This window comes from Sinocyclocheilus grahami, unplaced genomic scaffold (assembly GCF_001515645.1).
Source record: "Sinocyclocheilus grahami isolate Dianchi unplaced genomic scaffold, SAMN03320097.WGS_v1.1 scaffold464.1, whole genome shotgun sequence".
NCBI classification, from domain to species: Eukaryota; Metazoa; Chordata; class Actinopteri; order Cypriniformes; family Cyprinidae; genus Sinocyclocheilus; species Sinocyclocheilus grahami.
In genome coordinates this window covers 1,444,333-1,457,873 of record NW_015505643.1, presented here as the reverse complement: position 1 = coordinate 1,457,873, position 13,541 = coordinate 1,444,333, and the positions used below count along the sequence as shown (strand labels likewise).

At 36.4% G+C, this 13,541-nt stretch overlaps 1 protein-coding gene across 1 annotated transcript in view; it reads left to right on the top strand.

Moving 5' to 3' along the window:
- The window catches only part of LOC107553062 (MAP kinase-activating death domain protein-like), a 77,706-nt gene extending 64,403 nt beyond the window's left edge, over positions 1–13,303 (top strand). The window contains exons 29-37 of the mRNA XM_016235153.1: positions 2,739–2,849; positions 2,956–3,063; positions 3,170–3,334; positions 3,507–3,579; positions 4,257–4,363; positions 7,704–7,712; positions 8,579–8,648; positions 11,313–11,359; positions 12,435–13,303. Of these exons, the coding sequence (XP_016090639.1) occupies positions 2,739–2,849; positions 2,956–3,063; positions 3,170–3,334; positions 3,507–3,579; positions 4,257–4,363; positions 7,704–7,712; positions 8,579–8,648; positions 11,313–11,359; positions 12,435–12,548 (804 nt within the window). The 3' untranslated portion in view covers positions 12,549–13,303. The remainder of the gene's footprint in view (positions 1–2,738; positions 2,850–2,955; positions 3,064–3,169; positions 3,335–3,506; positions 3,580–4,256; positions 4,364–7,703; positions 7,713–8,578; positions 8,649–11,312; positions 11,360–12,434) is intronic.
- The last annotated feature ends 238 nt before the right edge of the window (positions 13,304–13,541 follow it).

Below are 13,541 nucleotides of genomic sequence, written 5' to 3'. Positions count from 1 at the left end.
TTATGTTCTGACCACTAGAGCTTTGTAAAGTGTTCTGTTAATTTGTTGTTTGCTCTTGAGCTCCAAATATGTCCTCATATTAACCATCGTGTGATGAATTATTGGTTTGCCTATCTCTGACAGCACACAGCTTCGCTTCTAACACTTTCTTTGCCTTGTGCTCTGTCGCCTTTTCCCACTCCCTCTTTTTTCTTTTTCTCCTTCCGTTTAATGCCACAAAGGGCGAGATAAAAGCTCAGTTTGGGACCAACTGGAGGATGCTGCCATGGAAACCTTTTCTCTGAGTATGGCTGAACTCTGCCTTTGACCTTTGGGATGTGTGTATTTTGGGATTGTGAAGTTGTAGTATTAGACACGACATGTCTTCCCTTACATCCATACTGTGGCTGTGTTTAAGTCTTGTAAAGAAGCATGTAGGGTGTTTTTAATTTTTCCCATGAAATGAAATATATTTGAATTTATTGGTGTGTGCATGGTATTGTTTGCATGAAGAGAGAATTAAAATACACAAGCCAGAAGGAGCAGATACGCCAACTTTATTTTGTAATTTAATGTGTTTGTGTGAAATTGAGGGGTGATGAAAGCTGCTTGAGAGAATGTGAATGCTAAATCAATAAGCAGATGTATGGAGGCGTGTGTTATCTCTGTGTTAAAATTAATTTCATAAGGTTTGATAGCAAGCTCTATCTATTACAGCATGCAGTTGCTTTGGGTGCTTGAGGTCTCTTTCTGTTTGTTAATTTATGGAGGGTGTTTTATTTTAATACTCATTTAAAATTTAATACTCTAGTTTTTATGGCTATGTCTTGAACATCTGACATTTACAATAAGAAGTGTTTTATGCTGGCATGTTGAATTGAAATACTGTTTTACTCAAGTTAAGAGTGAAAATGTGTGTATGGGTAGGTAAGGAGCGCTCTACTCTGTGGGATCAGATGCAGTTCTGGGAGGATGCCTACCTGGATGCCGTTATGTTGGAAAGGGAAGGAATGGGGATGGATCAGGGACCTCAAGAAATGATTGACAGGTTAGTATATTCTTTAAATGCCTACCTAATTGTTCACACTGAATCGAAAGCAACACAAAATGAAATTGAAAAACATCTGCATAACTAGTCCAGAATGAATTTCTTTCATTCATAATCCTCTGATTTCAGAAGTTTACATACTTTACTGATAGAATGCAGAATACATACTGGTTGTTCACATGCTTTTATACAAATTTCACCCATCTTCACATTTTCCGCTCCAGGAGAATGAACAACACATTGGAATACTTTTAAGCTATAAGCTATTTAGTTATGCTAGGAATCAGATGTTATCTGTGCTGTTGTGTTTTGTTTATGTTGTCTAAATGTGACTGTGCTGTGGTCTCTCAGGTATCTGTCTCTTGGAGATCATGACCGCAAGAGACTGGAGGACGATGAGGACAGACTACTGGCCACTCTTCTGCATAACATGATCGCCTACATGCTTATGTTGAAGGTATACACAAACACTCACTCATTATTTCACGTATATTTAAGCGAATATGGATATTTTTCAAGTGAACAGTTCAGTTGTGACATATTCAGCCATTCGGTGTTTCCAAATTATTACGTTTATACACTGATGTTCAAAAGTTTGGGATCAGTAAGATTTGTCTCTTCTGTTAATCATGGCTGCATTTTTGACCATAAATACAGAAAAAACAGCCATTTGCCATTTTAAAATAATGTCTTTCTTTTTTAATATACTTTAAAATATCATTTATTTCTGTGATGCAAAGCTGAATTTTCATCAGCCATTACTCCAGTCTTTAGTGTCACATGATCCTTCAGAAATCATTCTAATATGCTGATTTATTATCAATGTTGGAAATGGTTTTGCTGCTATTTTTTTTTTGGAACCTGTGATACTTTTTTCAGGATTATTTGATGAATAAAGTTAAATCTTTTCTAACAATGTAAGTCTTTATTATCACGTTTAAATCAATTTAACACATCCTGAATAAAAGCATAAATTTCTTTAAAAAAAAAGGAAAAGAAAAAAAATGACTGACCCCAAACTTTTGAACGGTAGTGTATATTGTTACAAAAGGTTTCTATTTTGAATAAATGCTGTTCTTTTTAACTTTTTATTCATCAGAGAATCCTGAAAGAAGTATCACAGGTTCCCAAAAAAATATTAAGCAGCACAACAGTTTCCAATATTGATATTAAATCAGCATATTAGAATGATTTCTGAAGGATCATGTGACACTGAAGACTGGAGTAATGATGATGAAAATTCAGCTTTGCATCACAGAAATACATAATATTTTAAAGTATAATAATATTTTAAATAATAAAGTTATTTTAAATTGCAATAATATTTCACAATGATACTATTTTTTCTGTATTTCTGATCAAATAAATGCAGCCTTGATGAGCAGAAGAGACTTCTTTTGAAAAACATTACAAATCTTACTGATCCCAGACTTTTGAACAGCAGTGTATGTATACATACACTAGCATTGAACAGTTTGGGGTCAGTTATATTTTTTGTATAAGAAATTAATTGTTGTATTTGGCAAGGATGCATTAATTTGATCAAAAGTGACAGTAAAGACATTTATAATGTCAAAAAAGATTTATGTTTCAAATAAATTATGTTCTTTTGAACTTTGTTCATCAACGTTTTCTGGAAAAAAATGCACTACGGCTTCCACAGAAATATTGACTAATATTAATGTTAACTCTTACTGTTACATTTATCTAGGTCGGTAAAAATGACATCAGGAAGAAGGTACGGCGTCTTATGGGGAAATCTCACATTGGCCTCTCACACAGTCAGGAGATCAATGAGGTCCTGGACCGCCTTGCACATTTGGTAAGAGCCAGTTAGATGAAGAGTTACAGCTATTGCATGTAAACCAGTAGCCAAACATATCAGAATTAGGTGATGAGTGGTTGACAGATTGTGTGTTTTGTTGCAGAGTGGTCGGGAGCTTCTCATCAGGCCAAGTGGCAGCCGGCATATAAAGAAACAGACATTTGTTGTGCATGCGGGGACTGATACAACTGGTGATATATTTTTCATGGAGGTATGAGCCCGTGTCCCTCATTTTTGATTTCATTTAACCAGTCTTCATGAAAACATATTGTAAATGAATATTCGGTCCTCCTTTCCTCATCCTTGTGTTTGCTTAGGTGTGTGACGACTGCATCGTCTTGCGCAGTAACATCGGCACAGTCTATGAGCGCTGGTGGTATGAGAAGCTCATAAATATGACCTACTGTCCCAAGACCAAAGTGTTGTGTCTGTGGAGGAGGAACGGTCAAGAGACACAGCTTAACAAGTTCTACACCAAGAAGGTAAGACGCACATCAAAGTAAAGGCATACTGTAGTATACACACACACCACATACTTCAAAATGTGACAAGTCTCATTCTCAATTCAGAAATGTTGTATTGTTTCAGTATAGTCAGTGTAAATAAATCAATGACTACTTCTTTCTCCATTCCTGTGTGTTTTTGTGTGTTAAGTGTCGGGAACTGTACTACTGTGTTAAAGACAGCATGGAGCGTGCTGCCGCACGACAACAAAGCATTAAACCAGGTACATTGTGCATCTTTGTACACAACCATTCAAAAGTTTTGGGTCTATAATTTTTATTTATTTATTTTTATAATCATTTTGAAAAAAGCTCACTAAGGCTGCATTTATTTAGTCCAAAATACAGTAAACTAAAGTAAGGTTTTTTTTTTTTTTTGGAATCCATTTTTAAATGTAATTTGTTCCTGTGATGTAAAGCTGAAGTCTTCAGTGTCACATGATCCTTTAGAAATCATTATAATATGCTGATTTGGTGCTCAAGAAATATTTATTATTATTATTATTTTATTTTATTTTAATTTATTTTTTTTATAAATAGATGTGCTGCTTAATATTTTTGTGGAAGCTGTGACACTTTTTTAAGGATTTTTCAAGGTGCTGTTCAAAATAGAAATCTTTTGTCACATTTTTACAGTCACTTTTAAACCATTTACTGTGTTCTTGCTGAATAAAAAGTATTATAATAATTATTATATTACAATTATAATATATTATAATTTCTTTAAAAAATCTTACAGACCCTGAACTGTAAATAAATTGGGCCACTTTCATTGAGATGAAATACTCAAAGTGGCCCATTTTAACTGAAATTTGGATGTATAATCTTCTGCTTCTTGTTGTTGGAATAAACAAAGTATTTTTTATCTCTCACCGCCATGTGCGTTTTTCCATGTGTGTAGGTCCAGAGCTGGGAGGCGAGTTTCCAGTACAGGACATGAAGACAGGGGAGGGTGGTCTCCTTCAGGTCACGCTGGAAGGCATCAATCTCAAATTTATGCATAGCCAGGTAGGAGGTGTTGCCTTTATCATAACCATGACAAAGTGCTTGCCAGATTCAACACCGCCATTCCTCTCATTCTCATTCCATCCAGTTCTGTTTCTCTTTTCTGCCACTTCTCATCTGTATTCATCTCATTATCCCTCCATGTCTCTTTTCCTTCCTCTCTATCCGTCTTTATATTCGTGCCTTTCTTCCTTTGAGAATTTTTTTGGAGCAACTGATAAAGTAATAAGAGCATGCACTAAAAAAATTAAAAGTGAAACATTTATTTTGATATTAGACTCTAAAATAAATTAAAAGCTGGAAGTGTTGTTCCTGAAGAATCTCTTTGAGGAATTGCTGTTTTCTTTTCTTTTTTCGTTGTTGTCATTGTTGTTTGGCTTTATTTGCTAGATGTTTGTTTTTGGGTTGCATAATCACAAGCAGAGATTAACTTTTTCAAATGTCAGAACATTCCACCCGCTGTGTGTGTTAGTATGATGTGTTAATGGTCGCGGCGCGCAGCTCTGGTTCTTACGGGTTTGTGAGTGTTGGTGTGATGTCGGTTTGTTGTGGTGTGCCAGAGGTAAGACGTAGAACCTTGTGCAAAACATATTCAAAGCGGTAATGTACAAAATACATTGTTGGGGAGCAGGGCCAGCCGAAGCCTTTATGGGGCCCTAAGCAGAATTATATTTGGGGGCCCCTCGGTGCTGCCAATACGACTGATTATTGTCAATGCTTGATTATTCACACACTATAAATCTAACACACCCATTATCAATTTTATTTGTTGTATCTGTGTTGCTTACATCATACCAGTGTCTGCCTGTTATGCTTTTACCCTTCTACGATTTTTAATTGTAACAGTAGCAAACTCACATGTGTGGTCAGGTGTTAATTTGCACTTTAACATTCAAAGTCTTACAGTACTAAGTGGCATACTTAATGTGGTGTACTGAAAAGTAGCTAAATAAACCAGCAGACAGTGCATTTACAGAACAGGGCTGCGTTTCCTAAAAGCATCGTAAGCCTAAGTTGATTGTAACTGCATTGGTGACAATGGTTCTATGATCAACTTAGGCTTTCGATGCTTTTGGGAAACGCAGCCCAGAATGTTATTTTAACAACATCAATTATTAAACACAGCAGCAAGCCATCTGTAAATCAAAAACAACAACTCTTAATCTATTGCTAACTAATTGAGGCATAATGTTGTTGGAATATAATTTCAAAGACCCCAAAGGTAGGCTGATGTAAATAATGTTAAGCTGTTATCAGTACCAAGTCTATGAAACAGAAGCTTATTTTTATTACAAAATTATATACCCAGGAAATTTATTTTTGCACAGTTATTTTTATTTTTACAAGACAAAAACTTTCATCTAAAACTAGCTAAGTAAAAGGTTATATTATAATATATTAAGATCATAATAGATAAGAATAAAAGATAATAAGAAGAACATCGAGGTTCAATTGGTCGCCCCTCCACCCCCGAAATGCGATCGATTTTAACCCTTAGGCTGATGCTAAGCCAGAGAAAGATGTGCTCAGTGCTTTTCATATATCACAACTGTTCAGTGTTTTCAACCACATAAAGTTTATTTAAGGTTTCAGACATTTCAAATAAGTACTTCAATTAGACATTTCAGTTAAATACTAGCAAAAAAAAAAGACATTTATTTCTATGGAAAACGGCAATAATAATGCTTTCAATTAAAATTTGACGATGTGTTTTATTCCTGTCAATTACACATTGTGTAGGGAACTATAAAGTTTACTCCAAGTTCACGTGCCACTTATTTTAATGTATTTCGGGAGAAATGGGGGAATTTACGTGATGTTAATCTGACAGATCCACACGACAGCATCCAGCACGCATTATACTATCAACTAACATGGTCATTAAGGTTGTTTAAACAACAAAACAAATTAATTTACACACATTTGACAATCACAATAGGCTGTATCATATAGGTTATGATATAATTAACAAGTTTGTGAATATTTTAAATAACAAAGGAAATACTAAATAAAAGCGATACATCTGTCATACAGCACTATTGTGCCTGCATGACGCGTTGCTATGGAAATAATATAAGTTATTTAATATTGTGTTTTGTATTATCATTGCAATAATATTGACAATATATGAAGAAAGAAAAAATCAAGCTGTCATTTCATGTACTCTTGGGGGCCCCCTGGTGGCCACGGGGGGCCCTAAGCAGCCGCTTAGTTCACTTATGCTCTGTTGGGGAGATTTAAATAATACATTTCCTATTTAAAAGTTTAGTCACTCTAGTGAATTTTAATTCTAATCTTAACCAACTATAAAAACAAATGCTTTAAACTGACTCTAATGAGAGACAAGCAGGTAATAGTTCTTAAAACTGATTTTATAGATTCTACTTTAAGTGATTAAGACCATATGTCTGCCTTCTGTTCCACCTAATACTGCTGTTCTGGGATTATTTAACCTGGTTATTTGTCTCTTGTTACTTTGCTGCTCATAAAACTAATGTGAACTGAATGCATGTCTAGAAAACAACAGCCTGTTTTCTTTTTGATTTGAAAAAGCGCATATCCCACTGAACTCCCTCGAGGAGAAATGCAGTAGTTACGGAATGCTGATACTTTGGAAAAGACTGGAACAATTAGCAAACAATGCAAACCTTAAATAAGTCAGTAATTTTTTTCTAACATACTCTTCTTTTGCCTGGGTTATCTTAGGTCATAATCTACCACTGCTGTAAGGACTTAAAGGGATAGTTCACCCATTTACTCACCTCATGTCGTTTCAATCCTGTGTGACTGACTGACTTTTGTGGAACATAAAAGAAAATATTTTGAGGAACGACAGGTTTGGAACTAGATGAGCTTGACTAAGTAATGACAAAATATCGCTATAATATGACATTATGGGTGCCTTGCTGTGGTCACTAGTCAATTACTTGAGTCTTTAAAGAGTGCTAACAGGTAAAAGGTCAGCAAAAGAGTTCAGTGCTGTTGAAAACTGTAAAACTTCGAATTTTAAAAATCATTTATGTAGTGTCGTTGTGTGTGTTGTAATGGTTTTGGCACTGTTCTGTTTTGGCTGTAGGCATGTGTGAGCGAGCTAGTCCTCATTGCTGGTGGAGGAGGCATGGAGGGTAATGGGGTGGGAACACATGAGGGGTTTCAAAACTAACGTAAACATAATGGAAGATATTAACAGTTAATGTACGAAGACTTTGTTCTTTCTGGATGGAATCAGCGGTTGTAGTTTAATACCATACGGGTGGGCTCGTAGCACCAGAAGGTGTTTTGTGCTCTTTTTGTCCAATAATAATCCAAACCGTTTCTCTCCCATGCTCTCTCCCCCTGCAAGGAGCGGAAGGTACACAACCTCTGCAGTCTTTGCTTTTTAGTGTGACATTTTCATTTGCTTTTTTCTTTCTTTTCCTTGTACTGTAGCTTTTCTGGCAGACGCCACTTTTTTGTGTGCTTATTTTTTAAATGTCTTTTGTATTATTTTCTCTCTTTTTGTTTTCTTTTTGGTCTGCGTGTGTCTGTCTTTTTTTTTTTCTTTTTCTGATGATGGAATTTTCCATGGATGTCTTTGCATGGGCCCTTTCAGCACATAGGGGGATCAGTGCCATGATTTCGTTCCCACTTTTGGTGCAAATGGTCACAGCTGCAGGTTTATATTAGCTCTTTAGTCTTTAGTGCTTCAAAAATACATCTGTTATACAAGTCTCCAGTGCCTCAAGAACACATCATAAATGAATAGTGTAGAATGAAGGCAGTTCTCCTCTTGGCTGGACAAGTATTGTAAATGCACAGTGATTTTCTTGAAAGCGAGACTCTCTTAAGAGCTATAGTGTTGACTTTTTGATTAATTTAATGCAATTTAATAATGACAAAAAAAAAATGTATCTGGGGTTATTTTTACTCCATAGAATATGAAGACCCATAATGCTGCTCCGGTGTTGAAACCTTTACGGCTCACCATTTGCGTCATTGGCCCATGTAATCCAGTCAACATGGAAACTTCTCTTTCTGTGCAGTCATATTTTTTTGTTCTGGTAGCTTTTCAACAGCTTGCTTATCATGTTCTTTCTTCGTTTCTCTCTAGTTTACAGTAACTAACTGTCCAGATTGTCATCTCTTCAGAAAATACTTTTTTTTGTTTTCCCACAAGTGTGTGATTGAGTTGGTAACAGTGTGTCCTGTTGTTTTTTGTTTGTTTTTGTTTGTTTTTAGGTTTTCATAGAGCTGAGTCACATTAAAAAGTGCAATACAGTGAAAGGAGTCTTTGTCCTGGAGGAGTTTGGTAATTACCCCCATTTTGATTCTAGGCCTGTACGCGACACAGCAGTAACTCAGTCACATGCAGAGCAGAGAAGTTATCATGTTCAGCACTGTTAGATGTGGCGATCTGAACGACTGAATGAGCTTTAGGAGCAAAGGGTATATATATATATATATATATATGTATATGTATATGTATATGACGGTAGGACCATAGTTTTAGTTGTTGCTCCAGTAGTGCATAGTCTAAAAACCTAAAAGCAGCGAGATCCTATCTGCCTCCAGAATCCTGTCCCCCTTGGACCCAAAGCCATTCCACTTGGTGAGACAGTGGTGTATTAATTATTATATTAATATTAGCGTTAGTATTAACACTAGAGACTTTTTTTTTAATTTAGTGATCAGTATTGTATATTTAATTGTGCATTATATGCCATCGTCTAATGCTCACTTAAAATGAATCTGTAAAGACACAAGTAATGTAATAGAAATTTAATTTAAACTTTTTAAATATTATAGAAATATTATGTGACCCTGGACCACAAAACCAGTCATAACCAGTCATTTTTTAATTGATATTTATTCATCGTCTGAAAGCGGAATAAATCAGCTTTCCATTGATGTATGGTTTGTTAGGATAGGACAATATTTGGCCAAAATACAACTATTTGAAAATCTAGAATCTGAGGGTGCAAAATAATCTAAATATTGAGAAAATCGCCTTTAACGTTGTTCAAATGAAGTTCTTAGCAATGCATATTACTAATCACAAATTAAGTTTTGATATATTTACGGTAGGAAATTTACAAAATATCTTCATGGAACATGATCTTTACTTAATATCCTAATGATTTTTGGCATAAAAGAAAAATCAATAATTTTGACTCGTGCAATGTATTTTTGGCTATTGCTACAAATATACCCCAGCGACTTAAGCCTGGTTTTGTGGTCCAGGGTCACATATAGAAAATTAATTGAAATATTAAATGTGATCTTTAAACAACTATCCATTTTTCATACTCTACATGATAATGTTGTGATCCGTACATTCACCATCAATTAAAACGATTGATTTGAGTTTTTAGGGTTACATTTTAGTTATATATTTAAACATAATTTTAATATCATCTATCATGCTTATCACTATCTGTCGAAATATTGTTTTTATTATTCACATATCACACTGAAGTTTAGAAAACGTTTAAATTAAACTGTTCCCTTTTTTTGTTCTTCAGTTAGCAAGCTAATAGCTTTAAGCACTGTTAACTGGTTAAGAAATGCTTTGTTTATTAGCTAAATCAAGATAATCAAGATAACACACTACATTTTTATCTGGCAGGAAGGGGAATAGGATTCTTCCGGTGGATAAGATCTTGCACAACATCAGCATTTTTGAGAAATAATGCACAGTTGAAGTTCTTCGGTGACGAATTAACTGATCAGATCTTTTAATCATGATTACTGCTTTAAGTGATAGTTCACCTAAAATGTTTGTCACAGTCTTTAGAATAGAAGGCTTCATAAAGTTAGATAAAAACTAAACCATGTAGAGATTGTTTAACCCAGGGGTGTCTAAACTCGGTCCTGGAGGGCCGGTGTCCTGAAGAGTTTAGTTCCTACCCCAATTAAACACACCTGAAGCAGCTAATCAAGCTCTTACTAGGCATAGTAGAAACTTAAAGGCAGGTGTGTTGAGGCAAGTTGGAGCTAAACTCTGCAGGACACTGGCCCTCCAGGACCGAGTTTGGGCACCTCTGGTTTAACCGGTCCTTCTGGAGATATGTACAATGAAGGGAGTCTCTTCTGTAGTCACAGAGTCGCTCTAGACTGGGTTAGTGCTGTGTCTTTGTGCTTCCTTTTTGTAATCCGCCCCCTCATCTTTGCTGCTATGAAAACCTTCATTCTCCAGCAGGTAAAGTGCTGTCACCTTTATATTTTCTTCTTCTCTTCCTTAACCTGTCCTCCTCATTTAACTCTACATCTGTCATCATCTTTCATACATCCTCGTTCTCCATTAATGGCTGTCGATCTGCACTGCACTGCCTTGATGTCAGATGTCGCTTCTCCTACACTCGAGTTCATACGCTCATGCCTGTAGTAAAAGTCATTCCATAAGTGATGGAAAAACCCAGCAGACCCCGGATGTCCTTCCAACTTCAGCTTTCAATGATATTCCCTCTCTTACTTTTTCTCTCTCTGATTTCTCCATCTATCCTCCACCACTCTTACTCTGTATTTCTTTTCTCTGGCTTTCTTTCTCCTCCTCGAGCCTGCCTTGATTCAGTTCCCCATTGCATAAGAGATTCTCAGCCTTGTGGGAAACGTCTACCGATGATAAATCCTGTTCAGTCATATGATCTTAATGAGTGCTGCTCTTCTGCTGCAAGATTCAGTGCTCTGTAGCTCTGTCTGAAATGTGGCGGGGTCAGATATAGATGATTAATATTCATTTGTCATGGGCTGTATGTATGCCTCCCCTCTTCTCTCTCTCTCTCTCTCTCTGTCTATCACTCTCTCTCTCTCTCTCTCTCTCTCTCTCTCTCTCTCTCTCTCTGTCTATCACTCTCTCTCTCTATCTATCACTCTTTCTCTCTGTCTGTTTCTGCCCCCTGCCCTTGAATATTTTATGCATGTTATTCCACTGCTGTTGAACTTTTTATTTTGTGTCTTGCACTGGTATTTGCAGTTCCTGAAACTAAAGAAGTGGTGATCCATAAATACAAGACTCCTATGGTAAGATTTCAGTATGCATACAGTACTATACAGTAGAGCTGTAACATCAATACAGATTTCCAGATTCAATCCAATTCAGAAGCTCTAAACTTGTTGCAGTCTGTTTCGCTCTAAATATACAAGAAACGTATAAATTAGTACTGATTCAAATGGTATGTTTTTTTATTATTCCAATAAGTATTTTAAATGTTTTGTGCAATTTTTGAATATTTAATTAAAACGTTTTTAAGAGTACATTTTTCTGAGTAAGACTACATTTTACAGCTAAGTCACATCTGGCAATATCGACAATATTATTGAACTGAATTAAATCAATCTTGAACTGATTAGAGCTGCTTTACAGCAGGATCTGAATTGTCTCCGTAGTTGAGTTTCCATAATTGATTCTATTATTTTCCTATCACTGTGAAGCTGTTTTGTCACAATCTGTATTGTGTAAAGCACTATAGAAATAAAGGTGTCTTGATTTGACAACACTGATCCATCTTAAAGGGTTAGTTCACCCAAAAATGAAAATTCTGTCATTAATTACTCACCCTCATGTCGTTTCAAACCCGTAAGACCTTCGTTCATCTTCGGACATCAGTGGTTCATCCGCAATTATACCAAGCTACAAGCTTCACGTAGCTTCGTATAATTGCGGATGAACCACTGATGTCACATGGATTCTTTTACAGATCTCCTTGCTACGTTTCTGGACTTGGGAACATTTCAGTTGCGTTGCTGTCTATGCAGGGTCAGACAGCTCTTAGATTCCATCAAAAATATCTTAATTTGTGTTCCAAAATGAACAAAGGTCTTACCGGTTTGAAATTACATGAGAGTAATTAATGACAGAATTTTCATTTTTGGGTGAACTAACATTGTAAGGTGTGCCACCAATAAAAAGTAGTACAGAAAACACTAGTATAGAAGGAAAACTTTCTTGGGATTTTAAGAATTAATATCAAGATTGTTAAAATTAAATTAAACAGGAAATCAATATTTTTACCCAGCCCTGCAATAATGGTATAGAGCGAATGTTTTTATTTTTTTTGCCATAAATAACAGCTGTTAATTCTTCTGTCTCGGACAGGCACATCAGATCTGTTACTCTGTGCTCTGCCTCTTCTCCTACATGGCGGCGGTCAAGGGGAAAGAGTCAGAGGGCAAGCCCAAGATGCTGTCCCCTCGTCCACTACCGAGCTAGCACACTTCTCTCCTACGTTTACTTCAACCCTCCAGCTCCTGAACTCCCTGCAATACTACTCCTGTTCAATAGAAGCTGACACTCCTGCCAAGCTCCTTTTAAAGACCTCTGCTCCTGTATCGATTCAAATATAGATGTATTCACATATTCATCACATCTGTCCTAAAAGAAACAACCTGTTCATATAATGTATCTGATCACGTACCTGATATAATATTCCAGTCCTTGGACACTAAAATGCTGGCCTTTCATTTTCATAATAGGGACCAACCAGAGCAAGAACAGACTTTTGACTACTGTCGGTTGACGTCCTCACATTCATACACCTTTTATTTATTTCAATCGGAGGCATTTGGTTGCATGCAGGTCCCATGTGCAGCTCTTCCGAGTTGGCACTGGCATGCAGACATCAGGCAAACGTCTTTCCCCTCTTCAACCCCCTCTGATATCAGTCAACAGTCTGTGTATTTAATATTTGTGCTAAGTTGTACTGTAAATTACAGTCTGTTATGTCTGTGGTGGGTGAAATGTTCAAGTCTTTGCAATCTAGCGCTGCCACCTATGAGGGGTTTGCCTTAACCGTCCGCGACGGAGCAGCTATCCCATTCGTAAATGTTCCATACGCCCTCCTCCACCTGCTGTGAGTGGTCTAAGGTCTGTGTATCTCTTTAGCTTAAAAGGCTCAAACTACTGTACTAGTTCTGCTGTAAAGTTCCCTGTCTGTGAACTGCTGTGTTAAATTTGCATGTCACTTGGGGGGGAAAAATGGATATTTAAAAAAGGAATCTGTACATCTCTGAAGCAATGCTGAAAAAGCAACTAAAATGTTTATGAAAAACTAGTTTGTTTTCTAGATGTGCAATACTATCGCTAGTGGGTACCAAGAACAAGTCCAGTCATGTCCTCAGAGCTCATCCACTGTCCTCCTGTGTTCATAATGAGGAGACCAGAGAGCGGATCAGGCATCACTTCTGCGTTTTCTGTTCATTTCTT